We start from the raw sequence: 17454 nt of genomic DNA, 5'->3' as shown, positions 1-17454 counted from the left end.
GGCGTAGTAACTGTTCAAAGCACATAGCTCTTCTGCACAGAGTAGTCTGCATATCAGATTGTTTATCCTCAGTTCCCATTTAGATATAGTAAGCTATTTACCTTCTTCTTTGCTGACTTTGATTATTGTGTACTGGATTGATTCCCCAAAGGACTTCAGGGAGGTGGCGAGTTAACATTGCCAAGAGTAGATGAAGGAGCAGCTCAGGGCTGTCACTCTTTTCCCCTGGAATCTGCCCCTCCCCCCTCTGTTGCTGCCATCGGCTCTCCAGTGCACCTAGGAATCAGCCAGGGTCCTCTTAGGCTCTCAGAGATTCTGGTCCACTAGCATGGCATGGGACCTAGGAATCTGCATTTTATACAGCTCCCCCAGCTGATTCTAATTTGAGAAACATTGTTCAACGTGTTTTTATGATTACTTACAATGTTTCTGTTAAATGTCAATATATTATTACTATCTAGAGTTGTACTTTCTGTTTCATATTTTCCTACATCTCAATATTTTTATACATTTGAAAACCTTAGAATCTGAGGACTAGAGATACTGCTTCCTCTCCGGCCCTCTCTGGAGATTCCTGGGCTTTTCCACCCAAATTCCTCATTGCCACTTCCTGACCAATTTCTTTTCTTTCTGCCTCAAAAACTCCATCTTTGATTTTCATGTCATCAGCTTGTATCATCTACCAACATACATACAACCAAAGTAGTCATCTTCTGATCCCTGGGTTACTCCCCAGCTCAAAGACTTCATCTCCCAGTTCACTGTCACTCTGTCTAACATTACTCTTGTCCTAGTTCTTGAGGCTTTCACTGTCCATAAGAATGAAGCTTATAATCTTCTTGGTCTTTGAATTCCCTGGTGTTCTTTCCTCCGTAGATATTTTGATGTCCTCCCTGTCTCATCCGTCTATTCCCATCACTGTTCCTTAGGTGTTGTCATTACCAATACTTGCACCCCTGCTAGAATCACATGTCAAGCATCTCATTCTCTGCTTACCATCCCTGTCTTTCAGCTCACTCCCTCTGGTCCCTAGACTCTCAGTCATCACTTGACCCCATAGCTTAAAGTGAATGAATTCTGCCACCTCTTCACGGCTCCATATCTACCTCGTGTCCTCACTTACCGATCCTGACTCAGCTTAAACTCCATCGTTACATTCCTTCCATTCCCCTCCAGCACCTGTGCTGCTCTCTCGCTTCATCACATTTGCTTGGCAAAACCATAACTCTGGTTAAACCCAGCTTTCTGCCCACTCTGTACTTGCCATGTGTAGTAGAGCATGGCTGGAGAAAAACAGTCATGTGGATGGGCCTCGTTTAAAATTTGTGGTCACTTGTACTGTATTTCCTCTCATTCTCCTGCTTTCCATGACTGTTTCATACTTTCTTTTTCCTAAGACTTTCAACACTTTTCCACATTCTCACCTGTGGATAATGATTTCACTTTCTGTTTCACTGAGAAGCTAGAAGCAATGAGAAGAGAATTTCACAAACTTGGACACTGTTTCTGCCCACCTATTTGCATCTGTGCCCCTAGGCTCTGCCCTCCTGCTAGAGAACTGTCTGTGCTCTGCTCCGCCCCTACCCACGACATTGCTCCAGAAATTGGCCTTCTCTTCTGTATCCTTAGTTTTTCCCTCCCTCCTGGGTATTTTCTGCTATCATCCAAATTTCTCCCCTCTTAAATATTCTCTCTTGACCTCTCTCTTCCTCCTCTGAGTACTGCCCCAATTTCCTCCTTCATTTTATAACTAAACTACTTTAGACATCTATACTTATCTCCTTTTCTTCCATTTTTCTTGCCCCCAAACCAGTGAGATCTTTGCCCCCACTCTCTGCAGAAGCTATTTACATGGAGGTGACTTCCATGTGACTTCCACATTACTGAAGCCTGTGGCTAGCCCTCATCTTCCTTATCTTAACTGCAGCATCAGACCCAGCTGTCGCTCCTCCTCCTTCAAGCACTTTCTTGATTTGGCTTGGAGAACAACTACGCTCTTCTGGTTTTTCTCCTACCGTGTTAGCCACTCTTTCTCAATCTCTTTTGCTCTCCAACCTTTAACATTGGAATACCCTAGGGTTGTGTCATTGGAGCTCTTTTTTTTTCTATTTGTTTTCCCTTGGTGAAAATTTAGTCTTGTAGTTCTAAGCACTGTGTATAGTTAATTCCTAAATTCATATTTCTAGTCTTGACCTCTCCTTTTCACGATAGAAGAATTTCCAACTGTCTGTTTCACCTCTCCACTTCAGTGTCTAAAGCTGTTTGAGACTTCACATGGCCAAAATAAAGGTCCTGATTTTTTTCTTCCCCGTCCCTCTAACACAATTTCTGTTTTAGTTAATAGCAACCCCATTCCTCAGTTTGCTCAAACCTAAAGCCTCAGAGTCATCCTTGACTTCTCTTTTCTTAGCATAATAGCCAGAATGATTCTGTTGTAATGCAAGTCAAATCGTGTCCTCTGCTCTACAGAAACGCTCCAGTAGCTTCTCTTAAACAGCGAAATTATCATAATGACCTACACAGTCTCACTTCCTGTTAACGCTCTGATCTCTTTACTTTTGTTTGTCCTTTTACTCTATTCCAGATACACCAGCCCTCCTTGTTCATCCTTAAACATACAAGGATACGTCCATCCCAGTGTCTTGTGCTTGCTGTTCCCCTCCCCAGAGTAGTATAAATTCAATCCCATCTCTCTAAGTGTCTAATTAAAAGTTACTCAGTCACATTACCATCTAATGTACTACATACAATGAATGTGTTGTCTATTGCCCTCACATTGAGTGGGGCTGGGATTTTTTTTTTTTTTTTTTTTTCTGTTTTTAAGTATATTTTATTGATTATGTTGTTACAGTAGTTCCAATTTTTTCCCCTTTGCTCCCCTTGGCCCAGTACCCCCCTTGCCTCTAGCAATCCCACCCCCCTTAGTTCATGTCCACGGGTCATGCATATAAGTTCTTTCACCCTCTCCTATATTATTCTTAACTTCCCCCTGTCTATTTTGTACCAGTCAATTATCTTCTTAGTCCCTGCACCATTTCCCAATTTCTCTCCCTTCCCCCTTCCAGCTGATAACCCTCCAAATGATCCCTATACCTAGGATTCTGTTCCTATTCTGGTTTGCTTAGTTGGATTTTGTTTTTATTTTTTAAATTCAGTTGTTGATAGTTGTGAGTATGTTGTCATTTTAATGTTCATAGTTTTGATCTTCTTTTTCTTAAATAAGTCCCTTTAACATTTCATATAAATAATGGCTTGGTGATGATAAACTCTTTTAGCTTTACCTTGTCTGGGAAGCACTTCATCTGCCCTTCCATTCCAAATGATAGCTTTGCTGGAGAAAGTAATCTTGTTTGTAGGTCCTTGCTTTTCATCACATTGAATACTTCTTGCCAGTCCCTTCTTGACTGTAGTTTCTTTTGAGAAATCAGCTTATAGACTTTTAGGCACTCCTTTGTAGGAAACTCTCTGCTTTTTTCTTGCTGCTTTTAAGATTCTCTCTTTATCTTTCTTCACCTTTGGCATTTTAATCACGATGTGTCTTGGTGTGGTCCGCTCTGGGTCCAGCTCACTCGGGACTCTCTGTGCTTCCTGGACTTGTATGTCTATTCCTTCGCCAAATTTGGGGAGTTTTCCTCCATTACTTTTCCACATAAGTTTTCAATTTCTTGCTCTTCCTCTTCTCCTTCCGGCACCCCTATGATTCAGATGTTGGCACGTTTCAAGTTGTCCCAGAGGTTCCTAAGCCTCTCCTCATTTTTTTCGATTCTTGTTTGCTCATTCTGTACTTGTTGACTCTTTTTTTCTTCCTTATGTTCCAAATCACTGATTTGAATCCCGGTTTCCTCCCCTTCCCCATTGGTTTTGTGTGGATTTTCCTTCGTTTCACTTAGCATAGCCTTCACTTCTTCCCTTATGCATCTGCCATACTCAAGCATATCTGTCAAGCCTGTGAGCATCTTTATTATCAGTGTTTTGAATTCTGCATTGTTCAGTTGGCTATCTCCTTATCTGTTAGGTTGGCTATCTCCTCATCGCTTAGTTCTCCCACTGGAACCTGGATCCGTTCCCACTTTTGGGCCATACTTCTCTGTCTCCTCATCTTGACAGGCTCCTGTGTTTGTTTGCCTCTGTGTCTTAGGTAGAGCTGTCGCTCCTGTTATGTTTAAGGGGCAGAGCCTCAGGTATTCGTCAGTACAGGGCGACATGTTTCACCATGTTGTGGCGCTGTATGTGGGGAAAGGGTCTGAGAGGGAACAATGCCACTTGCTCAGCACTTGCCCCTTTTCCAGGCACTTCTCTCACTTCCGCATGGGGCTGGTGCCTCTCTAGCTGTTGCCCTGGCTGTTGTTCCAAGAGTGGGTGGGTCTGCGGATGTTTTAGGACCATGGGGGCCTTTAAACAAGCGGACTCTGCTGAGAGACTGGCAGTTTCTTCCTCCACCAACCCCCACTGGTTTGCACAGTCAGAAGCAATGAGGCTTGATTTTCTCTGGCGCTGGGACCGTGAGCTGCACGGTCTGGTGAGGAGCTGGGAACGCTCCCCAGGTGTCCCTCCTGACTTTTACAAATGTGTAACTGCACTTTCTGTCGACCTGCCACTGCCACTGCTGCCACCAGCACACTGCAGCCTCTCCACCTCAGCTCTGCCCCTCCTACCCTTCTGGATGAGTATTTCTTCTTTATATCTTTGTTTGCTCGACTTCCATGCAGCTTGATTTTCTGGAACTCCTGGTTGTTTCTAGTTTTGAGGTAGTTGTGTTCCTTCTTAGTTGTATAGGGAGACCCAGCATGTCTGTCTAGGCCTCCATCTTGGCTGGAAGTCTGTACTCTTGTTAAGTCATCTTAGTTATGATTAATGGGCAGGTAACTGACTTGGCAATTGGCAGCTGGTGGGGATCATGACTTCACATTTTAGAAAACCCATAAGACAAAAAGTAGAGGGAACACCAGCTCCATGAAAGTTGCCCGCCGCAACTCCTCCAGCACTCACCCCAGCCAACCTGGGGCGGGGGGGGGGTGATGAAGCTTGCTGAACTCCTCCAATCAGCTTACTTCATTCCCAGGTTGTTTCAGGAAACAAAGGAGGCGAGCCGGTGGTGTCCCCAGTGCGCTGCAGTCAATCCAGCCCCCAAGGACCCCCAACCCCCTCGCCACCGTCTGCGTGCGGATGCTCCAATGCAGGCTCCAAGCAAAAGAGGAAGTTGATTGATTTCATCATCCTTCCAGTGTTCTGCCAATATCAGGCCCCACCCTGCTTAGCTTCTGATATCAGAGGAGATCGGGCGCGCGCAGGGCGGTGTGGCCGCAGACGCGGGAGGCGGCTTCCAGATTCTTCAAGAGCATGTGCCTCGCCTCCAGGCCCCTGTCCCCTCGGCCGCCCGGCGGGGCCGCGCCCCTGCCTCGATTTTTGTTTTTTTTTTTTTTTGTTAGCTATTGTATCCCTGATACCTGGAACTGTACCTGGCATATATGATTGAATGGTTGAATGAATGGATGAATGAATGGGTGATGATCTGAAAGCTGGTTAACAATAATTACCCTAGGCTAGCATGTGACTTCTGGAGGTGAAGGACTGAGTTTTCATTCCCTTTGATTTGCCCTATTTTCATAAATAGTGAGCTCCTTTTCTTGATCATGCAACTCAGAGTTACTAGTGATCCATCATTAACTTTGAACAGTTGGCTTTGGGTTATAAATCTCTGTTAAAATTTAATACAGATTTCCCTTGTTATTCAAGTCTTCACAGTTTTTCTGTTCAGATGGTAAAAATGTATATATCAAAGGATTTTATGTTATCTGGATCTATTCGGTTCCTGAGTTTTAGATACTGAGAAGTAAGAATTTGGTTACCAATGGACTTAACTAAAATTTTATTGGAATCTGTTCATTTCTGGATTTGGATATCAAGAATTTGGATAGTGAGGGACATCTGTAATCATATTTAAAGTTCAGTTATCTTAGCATCAGTTTTTTGAAAAATCACACAAAAATTATAATAACCCGTAGGTGGCAGCAAATCCGTGGAAACTGTCTTGAACCCAGTATTTAGCCTTTGTTTCATACTCTTCACCATTAGGGTGTGAAATTTAGAAAGATGTTCAGAAGCACAGTAATGAGGAATTCAGTACTGCTTTACAGTTCTATCAGCTAAGTGAGTAATGGGGCTCCTGCTGTGGAGAAAGGTGCGTGTGTACCAGGAACGTGGGGAAAAATTAAAGTAAAAGTGAATCTGGCAAGTATGACAGCAAGGGGAAGCACTTAGAAGTTAAGTAAGTGCCTTAATTGCCTCTTCAGGAATTTCGTCAGAAATCACTGGACTGGGAGAAGCAACGTTTGATTTATCAGCAACAGGTATCTTCTCTGGAAGCACAAAGGAAAGCTCTGGCTGAACAATCAGAGATAATTCAGGTAGGTTTTAAGGCACTTTAAAAGAATGAGGAGCAGAGAGCTTTTGATTAAATTTGAACTAGCTTAATGCTCCCCACGTGTGCTTGCTCATGTCCACGTGTGTCCTCGTGCCCAGGTGGTTCTTTGCCCGTGACCTCCCTGGCTTCCTTCCTCCCTCCCTCATGCCCGCTGTCCTGCCTGCTCACTCTGTCAGCATCTTGCATTCTCATGCTCACTCTGTGCTCACATTCATGTTCATTCTCCTAACCTTGGGCTCTCCCCTTCTCCCTCCACTTCTCTCTTGCCCCTGTTCTCTCGTCTTTTCTGTTTCTCTGGGTCTCTGGTTTGCTTGTTCTGGCTGTTTCTGGCTGTGGCCTTGGCTCCACTTCTCTCTGTGTCTTGCTCCGATGCTGTGAGAGCTGGGGTACTTCGGCTGAGGTGCCTCAGCCAGGGAGGTGCCGCACGTCTTCCTGTTCGGACACAATGCTGAGAGACTCGCACTGCATTGGTGTACACACCAATTAATAGCAGTATCTTGTGGCAACAGAAACACTTTTTAGAATACTAGTATGAACCGGTTTTTAATGAAGAACTAATGGCTTAAGCAAAACCAAAACATAGCCACCAATTTAGGAATGTTTCTTTTGGAGACACCTTCAATTTGTTTGCTTTTTCAATTAAGAACCAAGACCATAAAGGGAAACATTGAGGGAAATGTATATCTGTGACCATCTATTATATGCTAGACACTGTCTTAATGTTTCTTCTCTGTGCAATTCTCTTGAATATATAGTTATATGTTTTCTATTTTATATGATAATTGGCTGAGGTTGGTAGTTATCTGTTTTGTAGAAGGAAATAGACTGAATAAGTTAAGAGAGCTGGAGGGAAGCTTTATTTATTTAAAAACACCAATCTGCATATTTTCTGCTTGAAGTCTCGGTAATGTATTGGCTTTTGACCCCCCCCCCCCGCTCCCCCCATATATTAGCTGGCTGATCAACTACCACTAATGGCTCTGCTATGAGAGACTCCACTGAGAATGGCAGGAGGGATCCTGGATATATAGACCTGAGTTTTTTGACCTGAACTGAAGCACTAACAAACATAAATATCCATAAGATATCATTATATTCTAACTGTAACCTTCAGATTGGCAAAGAAGGAAATTGAGTTTTAATAGTTCTCAATTTTTCATCTATGGCATGTACTTACTATTGATTGCAGATTCTTTATTTTCAAATTACTGTTGTAATTACTCTGCATAATTAAAACTTTATTGTTAGTAAAAATGAGATTTTTATTTACCAAAATTCAGCTAGGACTAGAATAATAAGATTTTAAAATGCCAACATTTGCTTTCTTTTCTAAGGGTATTTGAATTATTCTTCTCATAGTTTTGTTTAAAGTAGAACTGCTGTTTAAAAAAAAATGTTACTTATATTTCTCTTTCTCCCTTAGCAAACTAAATAAAATGAAATCTTCCTCTGATTCAGTAGGTGGCAGTGCTGTATGATCCTTGTTTAAAAAAATAATTAAATGAACGTCTGTATACCATTATCCAGCATTAATGGTTATCATTTTGCCAGTCTTTTTTCAAAATTATGGTAAAAAGACACATTAAAATTTGCCATCTTAACCATTTTAAAGAGTATCCAGTACAGTAATGTTAATATTAGGTTGGTCAAAAAGTTCGTTTAGTTTTTTCCATAAAATAAAGGCACATTTTTCATTTTCATCAATAACTTTATTGATTGGGATATTCTGAGTATGTCGGCTGTCTCCTACCATTGGCTTCTAGTGGGTAGAGGCCAGGGGTGATGCTATACATCTTCCAATGCATAAGACAGCCCCACAGCAAAGAATTATTTGGCCAAAATGTCAATAGTACCAAGAAACTTCGCAAACCACTTTTGACATGTTTGATCAGTCACATTACCTTCTCCATACACTGTACAAATCTTATTTTGAGTTTCAGTTGCATTTTTACCTTTTTTGAAATAATAAAGCATATTACACTGACAATGTTGTATGTTTTCTTTCATCTTCAATATTAAAATGGCTGCACGAAAGTTTTCTAAATGCACGCTGATATGACAGCTATCACAATACAGTCTAACAAAATTGTTTTGAGAAGTTAAAGACAACTAAGCACTACTAGAGCCAGCATACAGAAAAAACTAAATGAACTTTTTGGCCAACCCAATATATGCAAATTGTTCTATAACAGATCTCTAGAACTTTTTCGACTTGCAAAGCTCTGACTCTGTACCCACTGAACAACTAACTCGTTTGCTAATCTTATTTCAGCCTTCCCTACTTTTTATTTCTTGTTAGAATATTACAAAGCATGTAACAGACATCATCTTATTTCCCAACAAGAATTTAAAAAAACATAGTTTTAGTATACCAGTATAACATTAGCAGAATAAATAACTTCTTAATATAATTTAATATCTGGTGTGTTCAAACTTTTCCATTTGTTGGAAATAATGTCTTTTTACAGTTGGATGCTCAAATTAGAATCCAGTAAAAGTTGACACAATGCATTTTGTTCATATGTGGGTTGCTTTGAACAATAAAATTAGAAAATCTGGGAGATTGGATAAATGGATGTCAACATTCACACTTCCCCCCCAATTAAAAAAAATTCTTGATGCAAATTTTTTTCTTATATATTTTTAACATTTAAAAGTGGAGCTCATAATAACATCATGCTCCTTGAATTATATATTTACTTGTTTTCTTTAGTCAGCTATTGAAATTACATAATACATGTTCATTTTAGAAAAATTAGAAAATACAGATGAAACGAGAATCACTATGATTGATATTTTGGAGTAAATTTCTTCCAACCTTTTCTATACTTAACCTGCACAGCACCCTGGGGCTTGGCAGAATGCAGCTACATGTCTGTTTGGCCCATTTAAAAAATGGGTGGTTTGTTTTCTTATTGCTGAGTTTTAAAGTTCTTTTTAAATTTTGTATAACAGTCCTTTATCAAGTGTGTCTTTTGCAGATATTTTCTTCCAGTCTGTGGCTTGTCTTCTCATTCTTTTGACCTTGTTATAAGGAGCAGAAATTCAAATTTTAATGAAGTTCAGCTTATTAATTTTTTTTTTCAGGGAGTGTGTCTTTCATGTGATATCTAAAAAGGCATCTCTGTTCCCTGTGATCTAGGTTTTTCTCTTATGTTATCTCCTAGGAGTCTTATAGTTTTGCATTTTACATTTAGGTCTCTGATGCATTTTGAGTTAATTTTTTGTGGCGGTTGTAAGATCTTTGTCTAGATTTATATTTTTGCTTGTTGATAACGAATTGTTCCAGCATTATTTGTTGAAGAGGCAATCTTTGCTCTATTATATTGCCTTTGCTCCATTTATCAAGGAAGTTCAGTCAACTGTATTTATAGGGCTGTATTTCTGGGCTATGTATTCTGTTCCATTAATCTATTTGCCATTGTTTTGCCAGTGCTACATCGTTTTGATTACTGTAGCTTTGTATTAAGTCTTGAGGTCAGGTAGCTTCAGTCATCCAATTTTGTTTCTCTTCCTCAATATTGTGTTGGATATTCTTAGTCTTTTAAGTCTTTATATAAACTTTTGAATCAAGTTGTTGCTATCCATAAAGTCACTTGGTGGGATTTTGATTGGGATTATGTTGAATCCATAGTTCACATTGGGAAGAACTGACATCCAGACAATATTAAGTCTTTTCTATCTGTGAACATGGAATTTCCCTGTTTATTTAGTTCTTTGATTTCATTCACCAATTATATAGTTTCCCTCATGTAGACCTTGTACATATTTTGTTAGCCTTGTACTTAGTATTTAATTTTTTAGGTGATAATGTAAATGGTATTATGTTTTTAATTTAAATTTCACATGTTCATTTTTGGTATTTAGCAGATTGATTGACTTTTGTATGTTAATCTTGTATCTGCACCTTGCTATAATTGCATATTAATTTAAGGAGGTTTTTTTTGTTGATTCTTTCAGAATTTTTACGTAGACAGTCATCTGTGAACAAAGACAGCTGTATGTCTTGCTTTCCAATCTGTTTACCTTCTATTTCCCCTTTTTGCCTTATTGCATTAACAAGGACGTCCAGTGTGATGATGAAAAGCGTGGTGAAAGAGAACAGCCTTGTCTTATACCTGATTTTAGTGAGAAAGCTTCAAGTTTCTCTTTTAAGTATAATGTTAGCTGTACAATTAAAAAAAAATCCTCACCTGAGGACATGCTTATTGATTTTAGAGAGGAGGGGAGAGAAACATCAATTTGTCGCCTCTCATACATGCCCCTCCCGGGGATCAATACCACAACCTAGGCATGTGCCTCGACCAGGAACTGAACCTGCAACCTTTCGGTTTACAGGATAATGCTCCAACCAAGTGAGCCACACTGGCCAGCGCCAGCTTTCCTTTCTTTGTTTTTTAATTCTTTTTTAGTTTTTTAAAAATACAGTTAATATTTAATTTTATATTAGTTTCAGATGTACAGCATAGTGGTTAGACATTTATATAACTTGAAAAATCCTCGATAAATCTAGTATCCACTTGACATCATACATAGTTATTACAGTATTATTGACTGAATTCCATATGCTGTAGCTGTGTGGTTTTTTTAGTCTTCATCAAGCTGAGAAAATTCCCCTCTATGCCTAGTTTTTATCATGAGTTTTTTTTTTTTTCTTTTTTTCTTTTTTGTATTATGAATGGGTTACATTTTTAATGAGCTAATGCTTTGTGTTTTTATGGAGGTAAAACTCAGTTTCATTTTAGTTTTCCTTATTCATTGATTATTCTTTTATCATTTCACTTTTACCTATTAGTAATCTATGTGTTTTTAGGCTCAGCTTGCCAATCGGAAACAGAAATTGGAGTCTGTGGAGCTGTCCCGCCAGTCGGAAATTCAGCACCTGAGCAGTAAGCTGGAGCGGGCCAATGACACTATCTGTGCCCATGAGTTAGAAATCGAGCGCCTCACCATGAAGGTCAACGACTTGGTTGGAACCAATATGACTGTTATGCAAGAGCAGCGGCAAAAAGAAGAAAAATTGAGGGAATCTGAAAAACTGTTAGAGGTGTGTTTTAAAATTACTATAATTGGGGAAATGTGGGAAAATCTATGCATGTATGTTTTAAGAGGGAATAAAAAGACCTATAACTATTTCCAAAATTTATGTTTTTTTTCCCTATTCTAAAGCTGAAGGATCAGATATTGATAATTTTATTAATATTGTGCCTATTATATAACTTTTAGTCTGATTCCTTGGCTTCCTTTTCTCTTGAAACAGAAAGATTGTAATAGCATCTGACTTTTTTCCTGAGTATTTTGTAGGTTCTGCAGGAAGAAAAGAGACTATTGAAGGCAGCTCTTCAGTCTCAAGAAAATTTTATTCATGAGGGAAAAATGCAACAGGAGAAGCTACCAGCAAAATTAAAGGCAGCCAACACTCAACACACAGTAGAGGCCATAAGGTATATTTCATCTTAAGTATTACTAATCTTAGCCACTTGGTGTTTTGACATCAAGCACCAGTTTTAATGTTGTATATTTATAATTTTGTGTTTGTTCATATTATGGGTTTTCTTACACAGTTTTAATTTCTGAGTTAAATTTTTATAGTGTTATATAATTTCGTGTGGTTTTCTGCCTCCAATTTGGGTCCCTAACCTAGAGACTCCAATGTTTAGAAAGTTAGGAACCCCTTGATCAACATCCAAATGTGAAAGAATAGAGATGTAGATTAGGTCATGATTATTAGCTCTTTATCATCAGTGTCATCGATGAGCCAGCTATTGAGATGGCCCTTTTAAGAAAATTCCTAAAACTGATTTTATTCCTGTATATGAATTACTGCTGTGAGGTTTGTAATGGGAAGAAATAGAAGGAGCTGTGCTCCTTTTGCTTGATTTAACTCTGGTGCACATTTCTATTCTTGCCAGAACTCTGGTAATTTTCCAGTTTGTTTGACTTAAGATATCAAGTGTCAACAAAGTGTTTTTTGTCATTTTATCTTTTCCCCTTGAAAATCAGGCCAACATTCCGGTTGGGAAAGGAATAAACTGCTGATGTTTGTGAGATGCACCATCTCTTGCCTATCTACTCCCCTAGTGTTCTTTTCATAAAGCAGGAGACAAACTGAAGAGTTTCAAAGAGTTTTGTTACCAGAAACAGTTGGAAAACCTGGATATTTTGCACATTATTTTTGTTTGCAAAGATAAAAGGACCTTGCTAGTCCTCTTGCATCCTTTCCTAGGTCCCTGGAGGAATCTCAGACAGAAAGGAAGTACACCCCTCAAGAGCAGGACTTAGACAATGTACTCTCCCAACTGGATTTTACCCACACGAGTGAAGAGCTGCTACAGGCAGAGGTGACTCGCCTGGAAAGCAGGTATTTACTTATATACACGTTTCCAAAGTGGTCAAGTTGTTAAAAAGGATCTTGATCATCGTATTGATAAAGCAGACTAATATAATAGTAAGAAAACAAGTTCTTTTTTTCTCTACCAGCCACAGATGGCCTGACTTCTTATTTCTTTGAGAAAACAGAAGCAATTAAAAGAGAACTTCCTAATCTCTCTGTCACCAAATATACCAGTCTGCCTGCATCTGTGCCCATAATGTGTTACAGTGGATTAATCGATGGATGACACAAACTCCACTTGTGTTCTGTTTCCACAGTTTTTCTCTTCTCTATTGTGTCCTAATGTTCTTCCTCTCTGATAATTTTTCCAGTGGTATAAGTATGCTTTAATATTTCCCATTTTAGGGAAAAAATTAAAACCTCCCTTTAATCCTATATCCCCATCAAGTTACTTCCATGTGTCTCTGCTTTCTTTCAAAACCAAATTCTTCAAAAGAGTTGTCTGTAGCTACTGTCAGCAGTTCTTCACCTTTCACCTGTGTGGAAGCCTTCCAGTTACGCTGTCCTCTCCACCTGCCACCTCCCTGGAGCTACTCTTGGCAAGGTCACACTGGACACGAGGTCTCCTTCCTTCTGTTCTGGAATGCTGTTGGCATTTCCTGGGGTGTTAATTTAATCCCACCTTTGGCTTTCCCATGCCCAGCTCACTTGTGAACTTCTTTTGTCTGTCATATCTAAGCTTTTTGACTGGGGAGAGTTTGATACACTAATATTTTCTGTACATAGAAGATAAAACATATAAACTATTGCTGTTTTACCCTGTTATCTTTAAGTAACACATTTTTTGTTTTTACTTTTATTTCTGTTTTTGGAAACCACCAAGTATTTTCTTTACATAATAAATATACATGCCTGTACACATGGCGTATACAGTTTTTGCTTTATTTTTTGTTTTTTTCACCTTGAAACACTTAACATAGTCCTGGTTATCATTATTGATGTATATGTGTACACTTTAGATTGAATAAAATAATTTAAATCTTATTGTTTTTGACAGTAGAACTAATTTACATTTTTATTATAGATTTTTCCATTGATTTGTTTTTGAGTGATCTTTTACATGTATGTATGTTTTATTATGCTTTTCTTAGGCTCTGAAGACTTGCCTCTTGTTTTTTTTTTTTTTTTTTTTTTTAATGTTTTATTGATTATGCTGTTACAGTTGTCCCAATTTATTTTCCCTCTGCTCCCTTCCACCCAGTGACCGCCCCCCTCTCCAGTTTTCCCCCAACCCCTTAGTCCATGACCATTGGTTGTGCATATAGTTCTTCTCAACATCTTCCTGTCTACTACACTCCCTCCTACTATGCTTCTTAATTCCTGCATCATCTCCCTCCCTTTCCCCTTCCCCCTCCCTGCTGACCTCTCCCCATAATGTTCCCCATACCTATAATTCTTTTTCCCCTCTTGTTGCCTCCTTAGTTTGCATTTGTTTCGATTCCCTAGCTTCTGTTGTTGGTTGTTGTGATATAGTTTTCATTTTAATGTTCATAGTTTTGATCCTCTTTCTTCTAAACAAGTCCCTTTAACATCTCATATAACAGTGGTTTTGCATCTGATGAACTCCTTCAGTTTTACTTTGTCCTGGAAGCACTTCCTCTGTCCTTCTATTCTGAATGACAGCTTCACTGGATAGAGTAATCCTGGCTGTAGGTTTTTGATTTTCATTATTTTGAATATTTCTTGCCAGTCCCTTCTTGCCTGCAGAGTCTCCTTTGAGAAATCAGCTGATAGTCTAATTGGGACCCCTTTGGACATAATTCTCTTCTTCTCTCTTGCTGCTTTTAAGATTCTCTCTTTATCTTTAATTTTTGACATTTGGATTATAATGTGTCTTGGTGTGGTTCTCCCTGGATCCAGTTTATTTGAAACTCTCTGTGCTTCCTGGACCTGTAAGTCTATTTCCTTCCCCAAGTTAGGGAAGTTCTGCTTCATTATTTTTTCACATAATTTTTCAATTTCTAATTCTTCTTCTTCACCTTCTGGCAACCCTATAATTTGGATGTTCACTCTCTTATAGTTGTCCCAGAGGTTTCTGAGCTTCTCCTCATTTTCCTCACTTTTTGTTTCCTCTTTCTGTACTGGTTGACTGTTTGTTCCTTCCTTATGTTCCAATTTGTTGATTTGATCCCTGGTTTTCCTTCCCTCACCACTAGTTGCGTATGTGTTTTCATTCGTTTCAGCAGGACTAGCCTTCATTCCTTCCCTGTCTTGTTTAAGATCGGCTGTTAGGTCTGTAAGTATTTTTATAACCAAAGCTCTGAACTGTGCCTCAGAAAGATTTCCTATCTGCTGCTTCGTTAGATTAGATATTTGCTGTCTGGTCAGCTGCATCACTGGGATCTCTGTCATGATCTGTGCCATCCTGACTGTTTTGTGTTTACCTTTGCTTCTTGGGCAGGGTTGTCACACCTCCTATGCTATAGGGGGTGGAGCCCCATGCACTCGTCACAACCGGGCAACATGTCTCACCACGCTGTGGCATTTTCTGAGGGGGTGGAGGTCCAAGATGGGTTCCTGCCCTTCTCTCTTCGCTGAAAGACCGGGAACCTCCTCCTCCATCCCCAAGCCCTCTGGGCCTCACAGTCTGAGGCAATGGGGGTCTGCCTTCCTCGGCATTGCAATCGCGAGCTAACAGGTTTGGTCTGCAGCTAGGGATGCTTCCCAGGTGCTCCTCGCCTCTCCTTAAATATGGGTGTCTGTGCTTACCGCCGTCCCGCCACCAGTTGCTACTGCTGCCATCGCCAGCACAGCTTGACCTCTCTGCCTTGGCTTCGCCTCTTCTACCCGTCCAGACGAGCACCACTTGTTTATAACTTCATACATTGGACTTCCATGTAGCTTTATTTTCTGGAACTTCTGATTATTCCTGGGTTTGCGGTAGTTGTATTTCTTCTCAGTTGTGGAGGGAGACGGAGCATGTCAGTCTAGGCCTCCATCTTGGCTGGAAGTCCCTGCCTCTTGTTTCTGACTTGCAGTGTGACCTTGGACATCTTAGCCTCTTTAGACCTCGATTTTCCCACCTGTTGATGGGACAAGGTTATCTCTGAGCTTTCTAACTCAGTGTTTGTTATATTGTAATCACATACTAAGTCCCAAGTAAATGAGCATACTGGGATTTTTAGAAATAGGTAAAATTGGAATGAAGGGATACAAACACCAGTGTTCAGTACCAAAACAGTGGTTTAAAAACGTTCTTTCTTTTTTTTTGGCCTTGGCTGGTGTGGCTCATTTGGTCGTGGGTTCAATTCCCAGTTAGGGCACATTCCTAAGTTGCTGGTTGATCCCTGGTCTGGTAACGACCCCTGGTCCTGGTGCATAAAGGAGGCAACCAGTCGATGTTTCTCTCTCACATTGATGTTTCTCTCTCCCTTCCTCTATCTAAAAGCATTAAAAAAAGAAATGCCCTTGGGTGGAGATAAAAGAAGAATTCTTTTTTTGTATCAAAAGGTAACTAGAAAAAGGAACCCTTTTATTTTTCTTAAAAATATATTTATTCAAGATGGAGGCCTAGACAGACATGCTGCATCTCCCTCCACAACTAAGAAGGAATACAACTACCTCAAAACTAGAGACAACTAGAAGTTCCAGAAAATCGAGCTGCATGGAAGTCCAACAAACAAAGATATAAAGAAGAAATACTCATCCAGACAGGTAGGAGGGATGGAGCCGGGACGGAGAGGACACGGTGTGGTAGTGGCAGCACCAGCAGCAGTGGCACGCCGGCGGAAAGTGCAGTCACAGGTTTTAAAAAGTAGAGAGGGACACCTCGGGAGCGCTCCCAGCACCAGACCAGACCACACAGCTCATGGTTCCAGCGCTGGGGACCATAAAGCCTCATTGCTTCTGATTGTGCAAACTAGTGGGGGTTGGGTGGAGGCAGAAACTGCTGGTCTCTCAGCAGAGTCCACTTGTTTAAAGGGCCCCCATGGTCCTAGAACATTCGTAGACCCACCCACTCTGGGAACAACGGCCAGGGCAACAGCTAGAGAGGTGCCAGTCCCATACGGGAAGTGAGAGAAGTGCCTGGAAAAGTGCCTGAGAAAGTGGCATTGTTCCCTTTCAGACCCCTCCCCAACAGACAGCACCACAACTTGGTGAAACAGGTTTCCCTGTACTGATGAATACCTAAGGCTCCTCCCCTAACAACGTAACATGTGTGACAGCTCTACCTAAGACACAGAGGCGAACACACACAAGAGCCTGTCAAGATGAGGAGACAGAGAAGTATGGCCCAAAACAGGGAGCAGATCAAGGTTCCAGTGGGAAAACTAAATGATTAGGAGATAGCCAACCTAACAGATGAAGAGTTCAAAACACTGGTGTTAAAGATGCTCACAAACTTGACAGATATGTTTATGGCAAACACATAAGGGAAGAAGTGAAAGCTATGCTAAATGAAATGAAGGACAATTCACACAAAACCAATGGTAGAGAGAAGGAAACCGGGGTTCAAATCCATGATTTGGAATACAAGGAAGAAAAATACAGTCAACCAGTACAGAAAAGGAAGCAAGAATTGAAAAAAATGAGGAGAGGTTTAGGAACCTCTGGGACAACTTTAACCATGCCAACATCTGAATCATAGGGGTGCCAGAAGGAGAAGAGGAATAACAAGAAATCGAAAGCTTATGTG

General features: G+C 40.3%; 1 protein-coding gene across 5 annotated transcripts in view; it reads left to right on the top strand.

Moving 5' to 3' along the window:
* CEP63 (centrosomal protein 63) overlaps positions 1 to 17454 on the top strand; it is a 46505-nt gene that overhangs the window by 18395 nt on the left and 10656 nt on the right. For 4 of the 5 annotated variants that reach the window (XM_090284305.1, XM_090284304.1, XM_090284308.1 and 1 more), the window contains 4 exons: positions 6294 to 6407; positions 11238 to 11471; positions 11729 to 11868; positions 12651 to 12785. In XM_090284305.1, coding sequence (XP_090140431.1) covers positions 6294 to 6407; positions 11238 to 11471; positions 11729 to 11868; positions 12651 to 12785 — 623 coding nt within the window. The remainder of the gene's footprint in view (positions 1 to 6293; positions 6408 to 11237; positions 11472 to 11728; positions 11869 to 12650; positions 12786 to 17454) is intronic. The other variant, XM_090284307.1, reaches the window with a different exon arrangement.

Source organism: Furipterus horrens, unplaced genomic scaffold (genome assembly GCF_987537825.1).
Source record: "Furipterus horrens unplaced genomic scaffold, mFurHor1.1.pri manual_scaffold_7, whole genome shotgun sequence".
Classification (NCBI taxonomy): domain Eukaryota; kingdom Metazoa; phylum Chordata; class Mammalia; order Chiroptera; family Furipteridae; genus Furipterus; species Furipterus horrens.
The sequence above is the reverse complement of the archived record's forward strand: the minus strand, read 5'-3'. Positions and strand labels throughout refer to the sequence as shown.